Below are 25874 nucleotides of genomic sequence, written 5' to 3'. Positions count from 1 at the left end.
TCTATCCCACTCGTAAGAACTACTTGCAGTGCAATTACCGCACATGCCATCCAGGACCACCTGCCCCCTCCAGAACTCTGCCTATGGTGCCCAGATACTTTTGATCAGACAGTGTATATTTTCACAATGCTAAAACCCACACTGCCCATTTTTTATGGAGAACCTATGCTTCATTTCATGCCTGGTAATATGTGCTCTCTCCTACAAAAATGCTTGACATAAAAAAAGCCATCATACCCAAAAGGATTCAGCAAATGTAGGTGATATCTAGGGAGCGGAAGTTGATGAAATGTCATCTTTTTTCTGACATCTCGGACACGATGCCACTTAAATATACACAATATTACACTTCGCCTAGAACCCCAAAAAGGTAATTTTTTGCCAATTTTAAGGTTTTAGGTCATTTCCCCCGATTTTCAGCATTTTCCAGTCATTTTTCGCAATATTCAGTGTATTGTTTCATTATATTTTATCACTTCTCTCATTTTGGTAATACTCTTAAGCCTTTTCACCAAGGTGAACATAGGCCTATATACTATATCTTCCAGGATTGCAATTTACGAGCAAAAGAAATGCTAAACTGGTGACAGTCTTTGTTGTGTCGGGGGAAACTAACAGGTGTCCCTCTGAGGCAAACTCAGATTTAAGATCAGATAAGGAGTGACTGGATTGTTTAATTTCCTTTTCATTTCAATTTTTAACCTGAAACTAACAAATTTAATGGTCATTTTTTGCATTTTTTACGTCATTATTTCCCATTTTTAGGACATTCTATAGGTCATATACCTATATTTTTTAGGTCATCAACTTCCGCTCCCTAGTGATATCTATGAAAAAACTTTTAAAAAAATGTGTTGCAAAGTACTGCATGGTACAACTTTCTCATTCAAGGCTCCCACCCTGGAGCATATACAATGGAATATAATTTTAATGTGACAATAATTGTAGACACATATATGTAAATATCCGCCTTGGTAGTTTCAGACCACAATTATCTATTTCATTTTCACATATCACTGCATTGGTAAGACAGATGACTATGTTCACTTAAGTTTCAATTTCACTGTGTCTCACTTCACGATCCATATTTGAGGGTCCACTACCTCAGGCAAATTACAGTTATACATGTACAGTGGGATCCATGAGTATTACCATGCAAATTGTCCATCACCATGTTCATGCACTTTATTTGACCCAATAAGAACTTCAAGAATTAAAAGAAAACTCAAAACAAGCTGTTGACAACTTCTGTACCAACATACATAAAAATCCATTGCTTAAGAACACATAGGACGTAAGAGAAAAATTAATGAAAATAGTCATGGACAATTTGCATGGTAATACTCATGGATCCCACTGTGTTACTGGGCTTCGAGTGTATACTACTTGTCTTGCCTGTTCAAGCATTATTCGCTTGAGCAAAGAAGATAGCTCTCCTTGCAGCACTCTAATGTGCACATTACTTCTGCAACGAAACATTTAACAAAATGAAACCACACAGTAAACAGAAATGCAAGAATTTTTGGTAAAAACTTGTGTTTATTATGGGAAAGAAATTGATGGTTACAGTATTTAACTTCAAAATTTATTTGTTCCATCTATGTTCATATCTACCTACTTTATGCAAGAAAATTGATACATGCTACATGCAACATTTATGTAATTTTAGTTGGATGCTGTACTAAATCAGCAAATTGTTTCACAGGTAATATCTGTGATTTCCACATTGTCCACACAAACCAATGGAAATTCACCACTTCCAGAGAAAGAAAGTTTACGAACCACGCAAGCAACTCATTTCTTTAACTCACCATCAAGTATTTTGATTTCTGGATTTGAAAGTTGACACCAAACTGTATAGCAAAGGACTGTAAGAGAAGACAAGGAAATAAAATTCAATTATAACTTTATTTAGTCTCTTCTACTGAAAATTTAAACAAGTCTCTGTTACTCCATCCCTTTTCATAATTCTCTAAGTTAGTACATAGAAAGTAACTAAATACATTTCACTAATTTGAACAAAGTATACTTTGTTTTTCTTTCCATTTGTTTTAAAGTAGATGAGGAATTCCAGTTGTTCAAATTATTAATTGAAGATGGAAAATATACCATATAGTTTCAGAGTTTATCATTATGTTCTTGAAACATAAAGCAGTGGCTTATGTTAACTGGTTTACTGCCAACTTTTTTCACATATACAGAAATGGCCAGGAAATTGTAAATCGTTGGACTTGCGTACTATGGTGTTTTATTTTTATTATATCTAATTAATGTTTAATAACTCCTTCTAAGGCACTCTGGTCCATGGCCTCCCCAATCTTTCTCTTCCATCAAATCCTATCCAATAACTATGTACAATAAATAACATATTGTTGCAGTAAACCAGGTCAAATTTTTCAGAATACACCACTGTAACAAAGGCACATTCATGTGCTAATTTAAAAAATATCTGCCATAAACTAAACTGGAAAACAACACACACATATAAATATTAGTGTGTCCCTTAGTTTTTTCTTCTTTCAGTCTCGAGAAAATAAGTCAGACAAAAAAATTATCAAAATAATTTATATTTAGTGGTGCCACAATGGCCTCGACTTGTTAATTAGGGTTAAATTTCAATTTGTTTTACATGTATAATTATGTAATTTCTTGGGTGTTCAATGTTAGTTCTCGAGAGTGCAAATTTAAAAGAGCTAATGAAATTTGAACTTCGAGCTCTCCCCCACTAGACGAGGAAGTAAGTATAAATATGGCCTCTCTGGCGGAGGGCAGGATACTGAGATTCTGAGAGAGTGTCAACTGTTCATCTGTCCGTGGGCCCTGAACACAAGGTGTTTGGGGATGGCGTCAACATGCATGTCTGGTAAGATGGTCTGGGTAAGACCTGTTTTGTATGTAGTGCCAGGGAGGATTATCTTTGCAGCGACTCAGGCTCCACCATGTCAGCCTTGGTCACCGATAATAATCCTCCTAGGCACTCTGCTTATTTCACATCTTACATGCATGTTGATGCCCTCCCCAAACATACTCTGTGTTCAGGGGCCACAGCCAGATGAACAGTTAAACGTGAATACAAAACCCTGAAGACAGACAGAATCAGTCTCTGAAATGTATGCGTGAATAGAAAGTAAAAAACAGTGGATAAATTGATTTGCTTTATTTTATTTCACTTTTGTGCCACTTTTTGACTAATTGCGAAGATGGAGATGAGTAATGATGTGTTGAAATTGATGTTGGACACTCGCATACATCCATGCCCAGGCCGGGATTCGATTCCGATACCCCTGGCATCGCAGAAAACAGTGGTCTGGAAGAATCTGAAACTTGTATAAATAGTTCGTTTATAAATGTATAAAACTCATTTCTGCAACTTTCAGCAATAACCTGCAATGTAAATTCTATAACTTATTTGCCTAAGTAATCTTATTCTTGGTTCTGGTGCACTCTGGTGAGGAACAGGATGGGTAGGTACCCAGGACTATAATGAACCAAACTAGTTGTTTATTTGGATTTTTCCTACCAGAAGTGCCCCAGGTAAGGATAGCATGTTAACAGAAACATGTTAAATGTATTAAAGTTATTATTGCCTTTTATCTATCCCTATTGTGAAACATTTGCTCAATGCAGAACTTCATTGCTAGTTTCTACTGGGTCTATCTGAACATTTGGTTTTCATCTTTGTCTTACCATCATATTTTCAAATAATGATAATGCATGCATATCTTATGAAAGGAATAGATGTTGCTTAGAAAGTATTGACAGCTCATTGTAACCACATTAGTGAACTAAACAGAATTAAAGTGTTCTCATGTTCTCTGATGATTCTTTTTTTTTTTTTGGAGGGAGGGATATTTGGGTGCCATTACAAAATGTAACCACATTTTCACTTTTTGGTATATTATCGTTGAAATTCTGTTAATTTAATTCTCATTGTGATTGTGGGTATAAATCAAAGCACCAAAGGAGTCTGGCTCAATTCTTTCCCAGTCGTCGCTCTGAGTGCCAACTAAATTCAGCATTTTATTCATAGAGAATCAAGCAATAGCTGGCCAATGAGCAAGTTAGCAAGGTAAGGGAAGGGGTCCTAGATTCAAACGCTGGAAAATGCTTATTTTTTTAATTCAACATTCAATAAACTTAAGAGGAATAAAAATACCATCTCCCTTTCCATCTGTCTTCAACTCAGAATTTTGTCTGCATTTTTAATTGGTCATAAATCATTTTTATTGTTTAGAGGGTTTAACGTAAGATTATTAATGATTACATGAAATTATTATTGGGAAAATAAAAATACACTTTTCTTACAATGCATTTTTATTCCATCAAGATTTGATAAATAAAAATGCATCTTTTAACATTCAACATACTTTGTATTTAAGCATTGTAAATAATATTATCAACAGATTCAGCAGGATGTACAACCTCTGACAATAAAGTTCGGTGAATGATCCTGAATATCGAAAGTAGACGAATTCTTAATGAAACCTACCTTACTGTCCTTCGAAGTAGTCCCCTCCCATAGTTATGCACCGTTGAGAACGGCTGTACATGTCCTGGAAACATTTAGAAAAGTCTTCTTTCGGGATGGTGTTCAAGACCCTCGTCACGTTGCGTTGGATGTCCGGAATATCCTCAAATCTCTGACCTTTCAAAGCGATTTTGAGGCGTGGGAAGAGAAAGAAATCTGGAGGATTCAGATCCAAATTTCTTGCAATGCATTGCTACAGAGGATGAGAGCTGGTGTGTGAGGTACGACCCTGAAACGAAACGTGAAGCATGGAATGGTGTTCTCCTGCATCACCCCGTTGGAAGAAGGCCAAGGCGGAAAAATTGTTGTTCCCTCCGGCAGGAATTCCTTGTGGATCATGCCATCAGTATCAAAGAAAGTGATAAGCATCGTCTTGATGCGTGATTTTTACATCTTGACCTTCTTCCGACGGGGTGACGTAGGAGAACGCCATTCCATGCTTTGGCGTTTCGTTTCAGGGTCGTACCTCACACACCAGCTCTCATCCTCTGTAGCAATGCATTGCAAGAAATTTGGATCTGGATCCTCCAGATTTCTTTCTCTTCCCACGCCTCAAAATCGCTTCGAAAGGTCAGAGATTTGAGGATATTCCAGACATCCAACGGAATGTGACGAAGGTCTTGAACACCATCCCGAAAGAAGACTTTTCTAAACGTTTCCAGGACATGTACAGCCGTTCTCAACGGTGCATAGCCATGGGAGGGGACTACTTCGAAGGACAGTAAGGTAGGTTTCATTAAGAATTTGTCTACTTTCGATATTCAGGATCATTCACCGAACTTTATTGTCAGAGGTTGTAGTTGGAATATTTGGAACAAGTGTTACAAAAATAGTGTGTCTCCATTGGCCAGGCAAATTTCTATTCCCACGAAGAGCATAAATTCAATGTCACAATGCATACCTAAGGGTATTTACAAAATAAAAAAATAAGTAAAAAAAACAGCAACATTTATGAAACCTCATATAACACTATAAAAGTGTGATTTGATGATAAAACACACATACGCAATATTTACAAGAGAATTACAACTAGAAGAAAAATGAATCAAATCAGATACTAGATATAATAAAAATGCGATTTTGCACTTTTCTCAAAAGATAAGACACAGGGAATTTGACAAGTGTGACAAATGTTAATAATGATTATATTTTCAGATCTGAAAATATCCTTCTGTATTCTCAATACAAGAATACTTTCCAGGTTTTCAATTTTCATCCTGGGCCTTCTAGCTTATTTTAAAGAACGTAGCAGGAAAGCCTAAATAATGGCAGGCCAGTAACTCCATTTCTTGGACTGGTTCATCTAAGTATACTTGCAGTTCTCTTTTCTTCTTTTCTCTACTGGGAAACATCTGGTCCACCACTGCAAATGGATTAATAGATGCATCGAAAGCAGTCAGGAAAGTCAACTTTGCTTCCATTTCTTCATGCGACTCATGTTTATTATTGGCTGTGTCTGGCTAATGCATATGTAAGTTGGTTCATCATTCCTGTATGCATTTCCTCTGCTGAATAGGTGCATATTCAATTCAAGATCTTCAATATTGGGTCCAGTACACATGCACTCCGATTCAATTTCTCTAGAAATCTATTGTCAAGTTCCAAAAGTATTTCCTACTGAAAACAGTGAATCATCCTGCATTTATTTTGTGGACTGTCTCGTCAGTTGTCATTGGTATGACAAGTGATCACATATTGTAGTTTGTCTTCAATTTATTTGTTGCAAAACCCAATGGGCACAACAAGCTACACAGTGTCAATAACTGATTTTTGCTCATTTCCAATGTTACACATGTTACACGTCCCTTCACAGGTACCTTGGATTTTGTAGTTGTGCTAGCATTACATGAAGTCACAAGATCCTTTGTAGCTTCAAACACTGTATACTGAAAGAAAGAAAATGTATTATTATTCTCTGCATAGAAATAGTGTACATTATATGTGAGCACATCCACAGATAGAGTTTTGTTGAATCAATAAAATATATTCCCGTATCTTCACCTCGAAGCAATTGCAACATTATCAAAAACTGCAATATTAATCTTGGCCATAATTGTACTATTCCCCTATAACATCAAAATATGGCTTTTCTAGAGTAAGTTACTAATGCTAGTATAAGGTGCCATCAAATGAAAAGGTCCATTTGCATGTACAGAGTTTGACTACACATATTTGCCATATGAGGTAAGGCACTTATCCCACTTGGGTACCAACTGATGAATGTCTTGGGTAGAAGTCGTCCTTGGGTTGTGAGGCAAACCATTCTGTCACTGCAGCCTGCAGATCTGCATCCGAAACATAGCGGTGTCCTCCGAGATGTTTCTTCATTGGACCGAAAATGTGGAAATCACATGGACTCAAGTCAGGACTGTAAGCAGGGTGGTCGAAAACTTCCCAACAGAAGGAATGTGGACGAGCATTATCGTGCAGTAAAATGATGCCTGTGCTGAGCTTGCCGGGTCGCTTATGCTTTATTGCTGTCTGCAGACGATGCAGTGTTTCGCAGTACGTGTTGGTATTAATGATGTGTCCTCCAGTACCAGGGGACCAAGGTCATCAAAGAATACGGTCACCATGATCTTGCTGGCTAATGTTGTTGCCAGACATTTCTTCAGTTTGGGTGACCCTGGGTGCTTCCACTGCATACTGTCACATTTTGATTCTGGTTGGTAATGCAGGTATTCATCTCCCACAATGATCATGGACACGAAATCCTCACCCTCATTCTCGTGTCGCACCAAATGGGTCAATGACAGTCCCATTCTGCACACAATTGTTCCTCGGACAAACACTTTGTCATCCATTGTGCACAAACTTTCCTGGAGGGGAGAAAGAGAAGTGATTAGCCAACGACCCAATGCCACTCGAGTCAACGAGTCAACATTGCACATGTGCTGATCCCCTGCCACTGACATGTTACATACACCTATGGATATACACAGCACTCAAAAGCAGTGTCACAGGTAACACGTATTTCGGGATATTTTCCGTTGGACCTTAGAGTTCCTTTGCTATATTTAACAAAATACTACTGCATTCTTAAACTATGCATTTATTAAAGTTTGTTTGAAGTCCACTGTACGCTTGGCTAGGCCAATTGGTACTGGACCTACAGTGGAATCCGAACCACTATGATGTGCATCCACCAGGGATCGAACCTGGGACCCCTTAATTACAAGGTGACAGCACAAGCCACTACGGTTACTGTGCACTTGCCCACATCAAACTATATGACCTTAAAATAGTTAGTTAACCACTAATGTAGCTTTCCCCCCAGTTTCTGTCCTCTTTTAATTACTAGATGAAAAATATGGGTAGCAAAACCTTCTATACTAACAGTTGCACAGAGAAATATTGGCAGTAATGAAGTGTACCGTGTCCCAGCTAACTGTAGAGCAGGGATGTGCATATCTGCAGAGGAGAAGGAGGAAAATCAAGTGGTGAAAGCACAGCGTTGCCAACCGTACGGTCCAGACCTTAGTCCGTACGCTAAATGCACGGCTTGTCAAAATTTGCTCTTGCAGTTTTATCCCTAATATTCCCCTAAGAAATTCTTAAACCAATCGTGTGGACCTGGAGATTACACAATCCCGTTTCTCTCACTGTTCATTGGTGGAGCCAGTTCTCGTCACTACTTGCGCAGAGATTTGTTCTTGTTCGACTGGTCTACAGTTAGCTGATATGGAGTTACCACGGTGTTCCAATCTAGTCCTCTTCTCCTAACACTCTCTGCTATCTGCTCTTTCCACCTACATCTTCGTCTCCACCTTAGCCTTATTTGTGCATGCTAAGCTCTTACTGGTATTCTTTCTGCATCCATCCTCTTCATGTGTCCGAACCATCTCATCTGTGCCTGATCTATTCTGTCCTGCAGCTTCACCACACCCACTGTCTGTCGGATCTCCTCATTCCTTATTCAATCCCTTCTAGTCTTCCCCAATATACTCCTTAATTATTTTTTTTTCCACTGCCTGCATCTTTCTCTTGTGTGTCTCTGTCATTGTCCAAGTCTCTGCTCTGTACGTAATTATTGGCACATAGTATGTGTTGTATATTACCTTCTTGCATTTCATAGGTACATCCCTGTTCCATATTAATCTTCGAATGCTTTGATATTGTCCACCACCCATTTCTCCTCTTCTCTTTAGCTCTCCACCAACTCTTCCATTTCTCTCAATTATGATTCCTAGATATTTGAAGCTCTCCACTACCCTCAACTCTTGTGTGTCCATCTTTTATTCTTGGTTCATTTGTGGCTCTGTCTCTTGTTGTTATTAGCACCTAGCTCTTTTCTGCACTGAATTTTATTCCTGTTTTTCTCATTCCAACTATCAAACTGTCTCTGTACTACTTCTTCCCTGTCTCCCCATATTACTAAGTCATCAGCGAACAACATTACTCATAGCATTCATTTTTTTCACACAAAAAAGCAAATACAAAATTAGAAGGATGTGTGTCTTAAAATGTACACTTCACACTAATAAAAATTCTTAGAATACATTACCCAAGAATTATACTTCGAGTTTTGTATTGGTTGTTGATAGATTAATGTAACGGATTTAAAAATAATACTGAAATAGAATACTAAACGGAGATAATGTTTTAAACATAAAACACATTATAAGGCTTCAATGTACTCAAATATTGCCAAAAGTATAAATATAGATTTGTGTAATGTATATGAAGTATTTGTGTAACAAGTAATGTTTAGAAGGCTGGATTTTAAGTACACTTTATACTCAGATGGGCTAATTGGAAATGGATCTTCAGTGCATATTTATATCCAAACCATTGTGCAATGTACCTCCATGGGTACAGATCCTAAAATTTCAATTTTCTCAGTGGGACTGCAAGTGACTATCAGCATAGCCTTTGGTATTTCCGTGATATCCTAGCAACTATCACAGTCACCTCGTAATTAAGGGATCCAGAGTTCCATCTCTAGTGTACGTGGTTAGAGTTTCACTAAATTGTACACACAGTCCCAATTATCCTATCTAAGCATAATGGGGTTTAAAAAAACTTTGCCCTGCTCTAGTAATTATGCTGAAAGTGGCCATTTTCTTTACTTTCTTTCAGTTTTTAAAAATACTTCATATTTCTCTATTTCATATAACTAAATAAGCCATGGCGCAACAGCCCGTGAGGGCCAGGATCTACCTACCGACTGCTGGCCTCACTCCCACCTGCCGAGGTGAGAGATCATAAGTTGTTACGCTTCGAACCTGTACGCGTCACGTAGCTGGAGCCCAAAGCATGGCACCTTAGACCACACGGCCACGGCGTGGGGCCTGTATTGCACATGTCATTAAATAAGTGATGTTTAAATTTCAACTTGTCCGACCTTTTCTACTTTCTGAAGGAAGAATTGCATTTACATTGCATTGTGATTAAAAAAAACAAAAAAACTAGAAAAATAAGTAACAACTTACCCCGTTAAGTCGTTCCAGAGTATGCAGTTCCTCCCTGTTTCTCCAAGAATGATGAGGGACTCGCCACATATTTCTCTTAGTTTACAGCTCCACCAAGGTGACCGCCTGAAGAAGACTAAGGTTTTTCAAGGTAGTTGATAATATTGAGCTTCATCATCACTTTCTTGTGACCCACCAACAATATGCTGCAGGGGGGGTGCGCAACACATCTGAGCCTTCTCCACTTGCTGTCCAAGTCCATGTTGCCATCTTCATCAATGTCGATATCCACAACGAGAGCTCTCTCACATAGTTTAGTTAAGTAGGGGTCCCTACACAACAGTGGTGTATTCTGAAAATTTGACCTGGTTTACCACAACAAATCATACTTATTGTATGTACGTATTATACACATCATCTAGATTAATGATATATAAAAGAAATAAAACACCAATCCACACATGCAAGTAAAATAAAAACAGGAGTCCGACAATTTCTATATTTTTCATAAAATTTCCATTTTTTATTAAAATTGGACCAGGATTTTCCTGCACCAAGGGAAATTTGCCTTCATGCACCAACACTGCCTCTGTCAAGCTTGGTGCAAAGTGCAGGAAGGAACAAGCAGTGTTCTCCTGCCAATACTGTTTGGAACTGTGGAACTGATCATACAGACTGCAATTTTTTAAATAGCCACTCGCTCATTTTCTCCTCAGCTCTCCCAAATTATCGTATTTTTAAAACTAGAAAATGTATTAAAAAAAAATAATTCAGAGTTACTCATCTATAATGTCCTCTATCTTAATTTATGTGAATTTTTGTGATTCATGTATAATGTTTGGAAGTAATCAACCTCCCACAACTGCCACACAGAATCTATATCTATTGCAGAAATTTCCTCATCAAATTTTTCATCTTCAGCTTCATTATTTGCAAAGGGAGTATAAATTCTTCTTGTACACCTTTAACACTATTCAAAGCTACATCAAAACTACTAACACTACTGCCTTCCAAAAAGATTTGTTCCACTTCCACATGACTTACAGGATCCAACAAGGCAGCCATTGTCATGTTTGACTTACAAAAACAATCCTGTGCAAGCAGTAGCATAACTAATATGCTCTGTACCCCCATATGACCAATCAAGGATTGGGTATACATGTCCACACACATACCCACAGACCCAACCTAAGTGCAAGGGTCATTAGATTAATATCAGAAAAGGCTTGTGTAGGCTTATACTTTCCCCCAATTATAATCATGGGTAATGCTTACAAACCATTTGCTACACCCATGGGAGGGATAGAAATGCTTTATTTATTAAAAAGTAACAATTTTCAGGTAGACAGTAGTCATCCTGAATACAAAAAACCATGTGGTCCAAATCATATGTGCTAAGTCCCTTATTTTTTATTAAATATAAAAGATAACATTTGTGCATAGGTAAAATAATGCCTAATTTATGAAAAGTAAATTCATTTTTAATTATCTGGCATAAATAAGCCAGAAAAGGTGAAAAAAACACCTTTGATTCAATTTTCCAACCACCTGATAACTCTGCCATCTGGTGGAAGAAATTGGAACCTCCACAGACAAGGAAAAGCCACATGTGACCTCAGCTAGCCAATGAGAGGCTTCCAAGGCTGGGACGTCACACAGGAGGCAGTCAGGTGTCCTATTATGTTTTGAGCTTGGCCTTTAAGCTCACTTGAGTTTGTTAGCTGCCTGAGAGCAGGTCAGGTGTTGGGTTGCTGGCCAAAACCACGTGGGCCATTACACTGGAAATAGGCATCCAAGGCCAATATAAGTTAAATATGGATCTGAGTGGGTGTTATCACACAGGATATGGTAGCCAAGACCTCTTTTAAGGTTCCGAGTGCAATTTTCGCCAATGTGCTGAAATCTGTGTCCCATACCCAAAGTGGGAAATCCAGATCACATGGTTGGCAAGAAGGAGTCATAGGAACATCCATGAGCATCCATGGTTTTATCCAGCAATCCTTCCATAAAAAGCCTGGAAAGTGCATCCATCAGTCCCCAAAGTCTATATTACATCAAGAAAGCACGAATTATCCATTGTTTTGTCTTGTGTGCCCCATAAATTGCAGGTGTCGGAATGTGGCTTGTGGTTGTGAAAAAGTGTGTGGCCCCCAGGTATAAAACTTATTGTGTGAAATTGACTGATCTGTAAGTACCAAGTCTTTTGTATATTTATTTTTGTGTTCTTTGTGTAACAGTGAAGATGTCCATGTTTGGTGGTGGCCATGCCACAGGCCATGTTCTTTATTGAATAAATGTGTCGTTTAAATGTGATCGACCTGATATCATTGAAGTGAACCGTAAGTCTACAAAAGCCTCCTCTGCCTACCGTTTTAGAATTAGGCTAAAGTTCAAGTTTGTCTGTTGGTTAATAGGTCTCCCCAGGGATACCTGTTATTGTCCACGGAACACCACACGTAGCATAGGGTCTACGCGTGGCAGCGTAAAGTGTTGCTCTTCTTTTTGAATAAGTGTTGTTGTTGTTTTTTTATTCTTGGTTGTTTTAGTATACTCCACCCAACCCTCCCCATAATAGAGTTGCTGAATCTCTAAGAGTAGAATCGTAATAATAATAGCAATACATTAATATTCATATTCAAAGTAATAAAGTAAAACCCTTATACACGCAACTTTCAGTTGTTCTTAATTTTAAAAAAAAGCTTTATTCTAAAACATTAATTCACATCTACATTTATGTTAAGTACATACAAATATAAAAATTCGAGGGGTGTTGAAGGCGAATATAGAAAACACAAAGTAGCATGTGATAAAAAAAATGGATTATCTTTCAATGTAGTCTCCTCCTCTATTTTGGTCATTATTGAGATTATCAAGCAGAAAGGTTATTAGAAGCTATAATGTAGATAAAATGGCAACCAGCCAAGTGATTTTTGAGGAGTCTTGAAGAGATGGGTGCTAAGTCTGGGTTATAAGATGGGTGTTCAAAGTGTTCCCAACCAAAAGTGTCTTAACACTTTCTGCAGGCAGGGATTGTCATAGAGAAGAATGATGCCTCTGTTCAGGAGACCAGGACATTTTCTTGCAAATGAAGAACTCATTTCTTGGACTTTCAGGCATTCAGGATGTAATGATTTCACTCTTTGTGAATCCTGGCCCATCACATTTGTTTCTGCACACCAAACAAAGAAAAAAGTGTTTAGGCAACAGGCGATTGGTCAATTTTCAAGTGAGAATATATCTGTGGAAATAAATACATAGTGGAGGAGATAGAGAGTTGGAAATAATTAATACTTACAAGTTCCTTGTTTGTTCGCTGTCCCTTACTCCTAGCTCATTCATCAAACATACCCTGCCAGTGGGCTGCTCTGGTAGACCAACTTCTGCAATGAGTAGCATTATATAGACATGTATATTTAGAATGGACGAATACAAATCTTTTTGCGAATATAAAATTTACCACTTTACTATTCTACCTATCCAACATAAAATAGCAAATGTTCCTTGAAGAACTTGAATGTTTCATTCACGTCCTTTATAAATGTATGTCACCCAGTGACTGGAGTGGGGGTTTTCTTGAAAAAAAAAAAACTAATTTCTTGAAGACAAGTTACCTTCACATCAACTTTTCACACGTCGAAACCCAAGCATGAATGCAGAATATAGTTCTACTGAGACAGGCTCTATTATTTCACATTACTGTGTACTTGTAACATGAGATGGGTGATCAATATATTAATTCAAATGATGTCAAGTAATGAAAAGCCCTAAACCGAAGAGTACAATTCACATGTAACAAAAAATAAATCATTGCGAGCACTGTTCACAAAGTTATCATTCCTGCTTTGTGTCATACATGGTGGTAATACTGGTTGAGTGTATACCTGTTGCCATGACAGCTGCAGTGTGCATGTATCCGTTCCACTCAAGATATTCCCTTACAAGCTCATTGATAAGTGCGTTCTCCTTCCCTTGTTGCGGCCTCTCCTTCTGGGAGTCATCCAGTACCTTCATCACCTCTGCTCTCACTTCGGCCTTCAGCTTGTTAAACACCCCATCCTTTTCCAATGAATCTTTCACAGCTTTAAAAAAAAATAGAATTACAATTACGGGCTGAACCAATACTGAACACCCAATACCATAATAAACAGTAGGCAAATTGTCCATCACCACTTTCATTCAGTTTGTTTTCCACACTGTGATAAGGTATTGAAATAAAAACATCAATAAGTAAAGGCCAATACCTGCTCTGAATCAACCAAATTCCATTCACTTATACAACACAGCACGTGGAATGGAAAATAATGAAAATAGTGATGGACAATTTGCCTACTATTATCTTTGCCATTTCATTTCTTTATTTATCCATCACAGGACCGAAGTCCCATTTATGCTAAACATAATGTACACAAAGATAAATTTAATAATATACACAAATGTTAATGTTTATACGTAAAATAATATTAAAATTTATGATAGTGTGACAACATATAAATACAGTTAAAACTCATTTACAGACAAATCCGATAAAATATAATGTTTTACAGAATTTTACGCCTAATAGCATTTCATGAATTGAAAAATACAGTAGACTCGCGATTAACCGAGGCTCCAGGTTAACCGAGGGAGTGGTTGGAAAACATCGTGCTTTATAACGCAACCCCCTGTTTATTTATGGAGTCAAGTCACCGCCCGTGCTGCACGTGTTCGTTACATTGTCGGTGTATCCGATTGTTATGGTGGTGTTTAAGTCTGTGAGGCCTATTCTAAGCGGAAAAAGTAATGTTCTCATTTATGTTGTACTAGTAATAAGTAATTACTATACAGTTTTAAGTGTTGTTTCGTCATTTACGACCTATTAGCACATTATCTCTGTATTATTCGAGTTTTTCCGTATCAGAGGTATTCTCGGTCCCAATTAGCTCGGATAATCGCAAGTCTAATGTATGTCCAAGTTAGGCATTGGCTGAGGAGTGAACTTTTGGGGCATAAAATGAAAAATGATGCATAACTATAAAACAAAAATTATGAACATTAAGGAAATAAGTGGACATGCCATTTGTTGTTAGAAAATTCAAAAACTGGAAGACTGTGACAGAGAAATTAAAGTTCATGAAAATCTTAATCTTCACTGTATTTTTTGTGCAGAATAATTTTTCCACTCAGCTCCTGTAGGCTATGCTTGCATTAGTAGATTATGCAGGTAATTACCCTGCTAGAAAATGGGAAAAATTGCATGGTTCATGAACTTTTTTCATTGTTTTTAGTTTGTAGAGATGTAATGGGTGGTTTTTATGTGGTATTACCTATTACATCAGTACACTGTTGCCAAGTCAGTATAACATGAGTGGTATGTACAAAATTGTGATTATGCATTGTTTATTAAATATTACTAATTTCATGTATCATGGCTTACAGAATAGCATGTGGTTAATGGTTATGTTCAGAGTTAGGATTTTTAGGGGAAAATTTCATTGGGAAAAAGGAAGGGAAAAGGTGCTAAAATAAGACCCAAAAAGGGGCAAAAAAGGTGCTGATAATTATAGTATTTATTAAAACTTTCCCTCCTATTTTATTAGTCTAAGCTATTCACTCGAAGCTGTGTACACATCACACACATAGGTTGTGTTACAGTTATTCACCAGTCGGGGGAAAAACACAAAGCTGTTGTACCTTACAACATTAAGCATTTCTACATTTTTAAAAGTGAGTTTGTTTCTTTTCAGAGATAAAATATATTTATATAAGCTGAAGCTTCTCTCTACATCCACAGAAACAAGTGGGGCAAACTTAGTATTCACTCGGAATGGCAACTCTGTGGAAGTGGCAAATTCCAAAACATGCGGATTCTTGTCAAAATTAGCCTCAAGTTTGTCTCTGGCAAAACCATCTAACTGCCCCCTCACAGTAGTAAAGATATCCCATTGTTTTTCCTTTTCAGGTACTTGTAGGAATGTACACAAAATAGTTCTTTTTGCAAATCATCTATCTTGTCTGGGAGGAGAAGTTGCTGAGCCTTGGAAATTGCACCTGCGTCGCTTGAATTCAGGGAAAGCACAAGCTCCTTAATTTTTTCAAAATTTTCACACAGAAATGCAGCACACTCAATCCATGATCCCCAGCAAGTAATGATGGGGAAATGTGGCAGGGGCCGGCAGGTAGTTTCTCTGTAGGCAAGAATGCGACTCAGGGCCTTAAGGAGTATTATCTTCAGATCAAATATGAACTCATTTACAATGTTGTATTCGTTCCTAATAGATTCAGAAACCCTGTGAAGGGCATGAGCCAAACAGGTTACATGCTTTAACTTAGGGAACAACGGCTTCAATTGGTTAAATGCGGAAAGCATGTAGGGAGCCTGGTCAGTAACTATAACAACTTTTTCTAACTGAATTCCACCGGGCCATAGTTTTTTGACAGAAATCCGTAAATGACTGCATCACTGTACTGATTGGTTTTCTGCAACTCATACATGTTTAGTAACACGGGCTTAACTTCCTCCCTCACCTGTCAGAGGAAAAACCAAAATGTTCAAAACGTATCGGTGCATTGAGTCTGTCGTCTCATCCAGAATGACACCTATATCGTAATCTGAACACTTTCACCTAAATTTTACGAACAGTTTCTTCATACACAGGTTCAATATAGTTTTTCCTTAACGTACTCTCATCGGGCACTGACAACCGTGTGTACTTTTCAAGGCCGGATGGTTCACCTTGTTGCGTGTAAAAGATGCACACAAGTCAACATTAAATTCCTTTAAATTTTGGTTCTTGGAAGAACACTGCTCAAATGCATTGCGTAAGAGAGGCTGCCGAGATTTACTTCCTTGCAGATTCTTGTTCTTTTGATGCTTAGAGCTGGAAATATGTTGCTGGATGCAATCTCTCTGGCGTTTTTCATCTAATGTGATTCCCGTATCACAAACTGTGCATCGAATAACAGTTCCATCACTTTCTACGAACTCGTGCTTAAATTCTTGAGCCAGACTGAGAAATCGAGATCTGGGCACTTTCGGATGGTAAAGTACATGCACTAACAGGATCTAAGAGAGTGAAAAAGCAGGTAAGGAACTTACATCCACAAACAATATCTGTCCACTGCGCACACATGCAACGTGAAACTCACCACTTCAGAAACACATTGTTGCTTAACTGCTTCCAAGACCAAACTGCGTTTCCTTCTTCCTTCTATCTTAAAAAAAAAATAACTGCGATCTGGTGCATATCAGTAGCGGTCTTTCCATTGCTGATTCCAAATAGGCAACAATCAAGCACAGTTTAAATACATTCAATTTCAGTTAACAATGTGAAAACATCTTAAAGAGAAAAGTGTCGCGAAAAAAGAAAATAAAAATTCAATGATTTGCTGAGGAAATATATTTAACAACACCAGTAAAAGGACACAAAAAGGGGAGGAAAAGCAATTAAGAACACGAAAAAGGGAAAAAATAGATAAATGACCCAGAAAAGGGAGGGAAGGGGAAAGGTCATCAAAAAAGGGGAAAAAAGGTGCTGGAAAATTAGCTCCATTCTCACGTTGAGGCAATATTTCACACACTGAGTCCTTCCAGAGAGGTCTCACTTTCACTACGAAAAAAAGGTGCGCACCTAAAAATCCTAACTCTGGTTATGTTATGTTTCAGTACATATTATAACATGATTATCATATCTGACGCTAACAGGTAGCAGTACTGCACTGGCATTAGTGACCTTGTAGTGTCTGTTATCATTTGTGCAGGTGAATTTCATATATGAAGGTTATTGCAGTGCTTATAGTAATTTTACATTTTGTTAGGTTAGGAGTGTTAGGTTTAATGCTGTTGGAATTTCTACATGTGTGCAGACAATATTTCATGAAAAAAAATTTGGGTCCAATGTCCGATTAATTCTAAATTTATCATGGTGTACAGGCAATTTTCTAAATAGTTCGATATCTAATTATGTGTCAAGACTTATCTCGGAGTCCCTTTTATATACTCCTGCATGATTCTTTGTTTGCGAGCAGCCATTCATTTACTGTAACATTGGATATGGACTGCTGCTGACATTTAATTTATGTGCATGAGATGCAAAAGGGTATTTTGTAGCTAAATGCTTTTGTTAGGTTAGTTAGATAAGATTAGGGATTTTAGCCTTAAAATAACATCCCTAACTTCTTTAAACACCTGATCGCATACTGTCTGGTCTCGAGCATGAAACCTCCTTCAAACCTCGCATAAAAATCCATAAAAATCAATGTCCGAGGTGAACAGGAACCAAGAAAGCCTGTTCGCACAAGTTACATATCAAATCATAATTTCTAATTAATACTTAGCGAAGCTTTGAACTTTGCTAATTATTTTCTCCAAGCTTTGAACTTACTCCCACTATCCTTTCAAGTATTCTAAAACATTTCCCAATATTCCTATAAAACTTGCAAAAATCATTAAACATTCAGAAACGTTACCGGTACCAAAATTTGAAAGGAAAGTGCTCTCGAACACAACTGTGACTATAGCGCGGCAATTATGCATATACAATACAGCATAAAATGCATATTTGCAAGGTTATGTGTATATTTCCTGACTGGTTTTCTTTTACGTATGATCAGTTATATTTGGTTAGTGGTACTATTAGGTTTGATGGTGATGGTAATCTTGGATGTTCCTATTAGATTAGGAGCACTAGGTTTGATGGCTTTATCATTTGCAAATACTTTTTTCACTTTTTTAAGTGTGCACACAACCACTTTTAATAAATAAAAATTGTGAGGGGGGGTTCTTCACTTATGTAGGGCACATGTTGGGATCAAATATCACGGTTATTTGTGGTTTATGGACCTGAAACAAATGTAATGTTTAGATAGGGTTACCAGACGTCCGGTTTTTCCCGGACATGTCCTGCATTTTAGTCTCATGTCTGGCGTCTGGGAGGAATTTGAAGAATATCATAAATGTCCTACATTTTGAGCGTCACGTAATATTAATTAGGAAAATACGTAACAGAAAAAAATCATGCAAGTTACAAGTCTATGGACTGCACTTCCAAACTCAATACTGAAATTTATTTTGATTGTCATTGCCCAAAAAGAAAAAAAAAATGTCCTGCATTAAACAAACGGGAAAATGGAAGCAATTAATGAACAAAGTTTTGGGACCACTTTCTGATAATGTCACTGTTCGATGGCTGAGCAGAATTTCTTAGGGTTTATACTGATGGAACAAGATGTTGCCCATTCTTATTCAATATTCAATAATTTGATTGAAAAGCAGGGGTATAAAAAACAAAATTATTCAGGGTGTCTGCCAGTCACGAAAGTCAAGAAAAAGTAAAGAAATCAACAGTAGGTTAAGAATTTTTGCTATCATAATGACTGATTGGCTGATTTAGTTTATTTTACTTCACTTTTTTCTGCCCCTTTGGCTAATCGCGAAGATGAGGATGAATGGTGGTAAGATGGGTAAAGGGACAGTCACAAACATATAGGGACAACCGACACAAGCCCCACATAAGATTATATGGCTGCGAGTCCATATGCCAAAGCCTTGCTTGTCTGCCAAACACAGTTCAGGATCCATTAATACGAGAAAGCAGATCTAATTCTCTTCTTAAATTCAGCTTCAGTTTTTATCTTAGCTGGCCCTTTGGTAGGGGTTTTCGTTAAATAAATATTTATTTTCTTAATTACTAATTTCCAATTTTACCTAAAGAGGGGTTGAATAAATAAGCGTTAAGAGAAACCGAAAAAGGTCTAGAAAAGTCCAGAAAAAGTAAAAAATTCTGGATGTGTTATTTTGGTAGACATCCTGTTACTGAACTATAAAAGCTACCGGACCGAATGTACAATACCGGATCCCCCCCCGATTTTTGTAATATTTCGCATACTCACTAATTAGGCCTCCTGATAACGAATTTGAAGTTAAAATTTGGGGTCACGTGTAGAAATTGCAAAATAAGCTAAATTGAGTGGTCCGTAATCGGAACAGACATGCACGGTTGCTCATTATTTAACGGAAGATTTTGTGTTTCCAATACTTAAAAAACGAAATATACATTCCTGACATTACTACGACTACAATTTCTACACCTCACCCCAACATGTTAACCTCAGATAAATCATCGCAACTAAGTATTTCGTGAGTATAAGCAGTAGCATAGAAATTACAGAAGGGTCCGGTATTGTAAATTCTTGCCAAACTACCCAAGATGTTGAGAGAGTACTTTCATTACCATCAGCGCAATAGACTTGTGAGAGAAATTATTTTTTCATGAAGTCTGTAAAATGTTTGGTACTGATCCCTATAATTTCAAAGAGTTTGACTGTCTACTCTAACATAAATATATTTTGAATAAACCTGAAATGTTGATAAAAATTGTATCCTCTGAGAAGTACCACTTAAATCATGTAGTAAGAGGTGCATTGATTAGTATGTTTGCAAGTTTTGAAATTTTGCATTTAAAAATTCATTAATTCATTTTTTAAAACTGAAAAGTGTCATTTTTCAACTACTTTCTAATGTGTTCTATAGAAATACTATGGGTACTATTATAGTATGGGGGTAACACCTATAAATCATATACTTCGCACTTTTGTACATTGCTAACGTACTATTTTGGAATGCAGAACATTTCCAAAGGTGAAATAATGCATTTCTAACTAAGATAATGTCTATTTCTTACATTTACGAGTACTTACTGTTACTTGTTATTTCGATTCTGTAACACATTATGGCGGGCGATAGCGTACTGGTTCAGGGCACGTTGTGCGAGTGTTTTGTCGATTTATGCAGTGTTGCAACCTCGTTCACCAGAAAATACCTACTTTCGTGCCCAGATTTGAAATCATGCTAATACCTCGCAAACCATTTATGTTAGCCTAAAAAACCATTGACTTTAGCCCCACAAACCATTGACGTTAGCCCAAAAAACCATTGATGTCAGCCCCAAAAACCATTGACGTTAGCCCCAAAAACCATTCACGTTAGCCCCAAAAACCATTTTCCGTAAGGTTAGGTTAGGTTAGGCAAGCATAGTTAAAAAAGAAAAAATAATCGACACGTCATGTTCTAGTGGAAACACAGCAAGTTTGAAACACTGACTACGGGGTTACGTCATCTTACACATTGTGCTCTTGTGCAGAAAGCAAACGGCTGCAGCAGAAACAGCGTGTCGTCGGACAGAGATTTTCACAGAAAACAACATGTATTCGCATTAAAATGGATCAAAACTACATTCACGAACTTCCACAACGCTACAGAAAATGATTTCCGTAAGTACTTTCTCCTGTAAATTTGAAGAAATCCGTCACGCCTATACTATAATGTTAACATACTATGTATTCTTTATTGAGAATGTTTTGTGTCCTACATTTTCCTTACAGCGATCTAGTAACCCTATTTTTAGATAAAACATTTAAACCTATTGATTCATTCTTGCTGGGGGACAGCATTCTCCATGTTCCTCCCACTTTGAGCACTGCTGCCCCCCTCCAGAAAATATCCTACATGTAGACCTGACTATGACGTCAGTGGTTCCAGCTTCGAATCCTTCCTGACCCGAGCATGTGTGGTCTTCGATTATGTCACGTCATCATGTCATCCTCATCATTCACGATTAGCCAAATGTGGCCAAATAAGAAATCAAACTTTTACAGGTATAATTAGCTCTCTGCTAATGTGAACAACTGGTGATGCTAATCTCACCACGTTGTAAAAGTAGTCTTTCACATATATTCCTTGAGTGGAGGTAAAGTTTCTTCCCCTGGTTGGGAATAAATTGAAATGTTTAGAGCATTAGAAATAAAATCCAGAAGGGGGAAATTCCCTAACCTCCTCCATTTTATATGAATTCCAACACGAGCTTAAAACGTAGACATTCCTGCTACACCCCCTAAACCGGACGTAAACGCCGTCCTGACTTATTATGACAATTTCTCACAAATTAATAGCCTACTTACTTCCACAATCGTTTCAGGTGTTCTGTAACTATATTCCTCATCCACCTGTACAGTTTGTGTAAACCATACAAAATCGGAACCATGACGAAATTAATTTTGCTACACACAGATATGTACCAGAAACTTCAATCATGTTACCATAATAACAAGCTTGGAATGCAAGTGTTGTCCCTCAAAAGGAACTATAATTTCGGGTAAATGTCTGTTATATCTGAGACACATTTCTATCGGATATTTTCAGTTTTAAATGGTTCGTACTTACCAATTGTGTATTGTTGAAGGTGCCATTATGCTTTTTACACGATAATAACTTCGATTTTTCACATTACGAGTAATTTCTTTTGGGTCATTTCTTCTGTTGCGGAACATACAATATGGCACACACAGCTGTGGATCATCGCGCGTTGTGCTTGTGTTTTGTCGATTTGGAGTGGGTATGCAGTTTCAACCTTCTTAACCGAAAAATACCTACTTTCGTGTTCATTATGTCATCACAAACCATTCCCGATAGCCCCAAAAACCATTCACGATAGTTTGGGTTAGTTAAGCATAGTTAAGAAAATAAAAATAAATAAAATTCTGGTAAAAAAAGGCACGTTTGGAAACACTGGCGAGACCGCGTGACTTTCGACGCTCGCGCCATCTGCAGGTACATAATGGAAACAACGGCATAATGCTGTCACTTTGCACAAAAAGCAAATTTATTAGGTATAATTTAACAATACAGGGAATTTATCCAATTTGTTTGAAATTTGGGATACTTACTAATTTGGGTCTCGTAATCACGAATCTGCACTTAAAATTTGGTGCTTATTTGGGGGCAGGTGAATCCGGCCAATTTCGAACATGCCTTTAACAGAGACTCTATAGAGAAAGCCGGGGAGCCGGAGCCGCATTAGTGATTGGGGGCGGTAGGTCAATTACCCCAGGGGCGGAGCCCGGAATCGGTGGGAACTTTGGAAATCGAGGGTGTAGAAATAAGAACTTAATTTCGATTATTTTGCTATTTCCACGTGTGAGCGCCAAATTTTAACTGCAGATTCGTGATTAGGGGGCCAAAATTAGTGAGTATGCCGAATTTCAAACAAAATGGAGAAATTCCCGGTATTGTAAAGTCGCTCCGTTTATTATATCAAAAGTGCTTAATTCTTCTTGTGCAGCATTCTACGGTGAGAAAACACCTCCACGAACTTTCAAAATACTACAGAAACTCATTTCCGTAAGTAGTTTCTTCTGTAAAAATGAAGAAATGTGTCTCCGATATAACAGACATTTACCTAATTTCGTATCGAACTGATACAGTCATGCTATTATTATGGTACTTGTCCGATAAGGCCCGAACACCTCTCACTCGTTTATTTCCTTAATTTTAGCATTGATACTTACATATTCTGCACTGCGGAAGATTCTTTAAGGTGAAGTTATGCCTTTTTCCATAAAATAGTGTCAACTTTTCATATTACGAGTCATTATTTGTCTTCCTTGTTCTGCTTGGGTAATAGACAATATGGCGTGCACTCGTCATGGATCATCGCCCGTCGTGCGTGTGTTTTGTCGATTTGGAGTGGGCATGCAGTGTTTCAACCTTCTTAACCGAAAAATACCTACTTTCGTGTTTATTATGTCATCATAAACCATTGACAGATAACCCCAAAAACCATTGATGGATAGCCCCAAAAACCATTCACGATAGCTCCACTCCACGGATCATAGTTTCTCCTGTAAATTTCAAGAAATCCGTTCGGGCGATATCAGACAGTTAGCATTATTATTATTGTAAACATCAAAAGGTATGACTTAAGATAACCGGACGCCTCTCCGATTTTCTTCATATTTGACATACTTACTAATTGAGGCCTGCTAATGACGAATCTGAAGTTAAAATGTGTTGGAAACGTCTAGAAATTGCAAAATAATAGCGAACCATTGACGTGTGGTTAGGTTAGGCAAACATAGTTAAAATTTGGTGTCGTGATAGTATCAGGGGTAGTACTTTAGGTAACACTTTACTATACCTAAATAAATGTTCCGGAATGCAGAATAATACGTTAGCAATATAAAAAAGTGCGAAATAAATGATAAATGTCTCCGGTATAGTAAAGTAGTACCGAAAATCGGAGCGGGGTCCGGTCATCTTAAGTCGTTCCCATCTAAAAACAAATATTCGCAAGAAAAATAACGCTAAACAACATACCCTCCACTAAATCATTCTCTGTTGCCATCATAGAGGTTTCGAAAACAGCACGCCACAGATAACTCAGCACCCCCTCCTACGCGCTCTCAGTGTTGGCAACTGCACATAAAAATTCCCCCGGCAATAATGTTTGTAGGTGGCAGCACGATAGTTATGTCCAGTGGCGGCGATTACGTCGTGGGAGGGATAGGGACAGTTGCTCTCACACTACTTTCCTACCTCATTGACTAAGGCCGCTACGGTCTCTCAATGCTAAGTCTTATCTACCAAGAAAACTGCCCTTGCCGCATCCCTCCCAGTTTTGGCACCCAGTTGCCGCTACTACTGTAGTTGCGTCTTTGCTCTTCAGCAGTAGCGTAACTAACACGCTCTGCGCTCCCCGCAAATTTCAGTTGTGTGCCCCTACTCATTAAAAAGAAGAAAAAAAAACATCCTTTTCTAAAATATTAATTCGCGCCTACATTTATTTTAAGTAGAACAAATATGAATACACGTGAAAAACTGATATGACAAACTACAAAAGTATGAAAATACACTTACTACAAAATTTACGATATTATTAAATGCCCATTTCCAGTCAGTCCTCTGGACATTTTTTGATGGAAGCAAATTCTTGGGCTAGTTTGGTAAAGTCCAGTTTTCGAGCCCGATCGCTTTCGATGCTTAATAGAGCCAGTCCCCTCAATCTCACTCTTGTCATTGTGCTTCTCAAGTAATTTTTGATCAATTTTGGCTTAGAAGACGACGTATCAGCTGATGAAGACGTCAGGTAAGGTCAAATACAGCATATAAGCAGTGATACATCATCAGGAATGCTAATAGCCAGAATTTTGTTTTCTATCAAGAGAAATTCTGCGCCTTCGCTGATGTTCGACATGTTTCTTCTTTTGATTTCAGTTAACATTACATTCCGAAAACAAACAATTTCTGTAGCTCCAGTGCAAGATACATCTTAATATTTCTCCCAGAAATTAGTAGCGGATTCCAGTAACTGTGTGTGAACTATCGGCCTTTCTTAATTTATCATTCTTACTGCGCCCCCTAAGCTCGTGCCTCCCCCCCACCGCAGCTCGAGATTTGCGGGCGTTATTTACGCCACTGCTCTTCAGACAGGCAAGTTTTGTTAATTTGATATTTAGCCGAGAAATTACGTCAAAATCAGGAAATTAAAAAAGATGAACGCCGACAATTTGAGAGGTATTGGAACATAAAAAACTTTAAAATGTGCATAGCATTTTTGCATCCCTTACTATTCTTTCATTGTAGTGAAATGGTTCATTTTAAGTATAATAAATCATTATTCCGTACGGCCGTACTTATTATTATTATTATTATTATTATTATTATTATTTACGTGATATCACACAAAAGAGGTGAAACCGATTGGGAACTACATGCAAAATGTCCCCAGTGGTCCTTTATCGATGTCCCTGACTGAATGCTCTTGGTTCTTGAAGTCGGGTATGTGCAGTCCAGTCTAGCAAAATGCATAAAGATAAGCAAAATATTCTACTACGTTTAGGAATGAGGTGACGTGACACTTAGTCCGGAGACCGAAGTCCCCTTCCTAGATGCCAAGCCAAGCGGTTTGATTCCAGGGTACGTGTGACCGAATCGGTTTTTACCCCTGACGAATAGCCGACTCGTGCATAAAGTGACGTTGAATAATTAATAATAATAATCAATAATAATAATAATTGATGTTTGCCATAAAGTCCAGCGGAAATTCTTTGCTGACTTAACGTTGAACAAAATATTAATACCAATAGTTATGAGGATTAGTATACTATTTGTATAAACACAAATC

At 37.7% G+C, this 25874-nt stretch overlaps 1 protein-coding gene across 2 annotated transcripts; it reads right to left on the bottom strand.

The window, feature by feature from the left end:
• Positions 1 to 1519: 1519 nt before the first annotated feature.
• LOC145978043 (centrosomal protein 20) lies at positions 1520 to 24179 on the bottom strand. 2 transcript variants are annotated; one of them, XM_083110442.1, is made up of 4 exons: positions 24068 to 24179; positions 13821 to 14018; positions 13235 to 13319; positions 1520 to 1868 (listed from the first exon to the last, which is right to left on the bottom strand). In XM_083110442.1, exons 1-4 carry the CDS (start codon positions 24096 to 24098, stop codon positions 1814 to 1816), a joined length of 369 nt encoding a protein of 122 aa, XP_082966568.1. In that variant the 5' UTR covers positions 24099 to 24179; the 3' UTR covers positions 1520 to 1813. The 2 variants fall into 2 exon arrangements, with proteins under 2 accessions (XP_082966568.1, XP_082966569.1); XM_083110443.1 differs by lacking the exon at positions 1520 to 1868 and adding an exon at positions 9968 to 10291.
• Positions 24180 to 25874: the final 1695 nt, after the last annotated feature.

Source organism: Lepisma saccharinum, chromosome 24 (genome assembly GCF_977018435.1).
Source record: "Lepisma saccharinum chromosome 24, izLepSacc3.1, whole genome shotgun sequence".
NCBI classification, from domain to species: domain Eukaryota; kingdom Metazoa; phylum Arthropoda; class Insecta; order Zygentoma; family Lepismatidae; genus Lepisma; species Lepisma saccharinum.
Note: the sequence above shows the minus strand (reverse complement) of the source record. Positions and strands in the feature narration are given on the sequence as shown.

Coding starts and splice junctions, on each gene's coding strand:
- LOC145978043 (XM_083110442.1), bottom strand. CDS start 24,098: ATGATGGCAACAGAGAATGATTTAGTGGAGG. Junction 14,019..24,067: donor AGAGAATGATTTAGTGGAGG/GTATGTTGTTTA, acceptor TTTTTTTTAAAG/CTGTGAAAGATTCATTGGAA. Junction 13,320..13,820: donor TGCAGCTGTCATGGCAACAG/GTATACACTCAA, acceptor TACTCATTGCAG/AAGTTGGTCTACCAGAGCAG.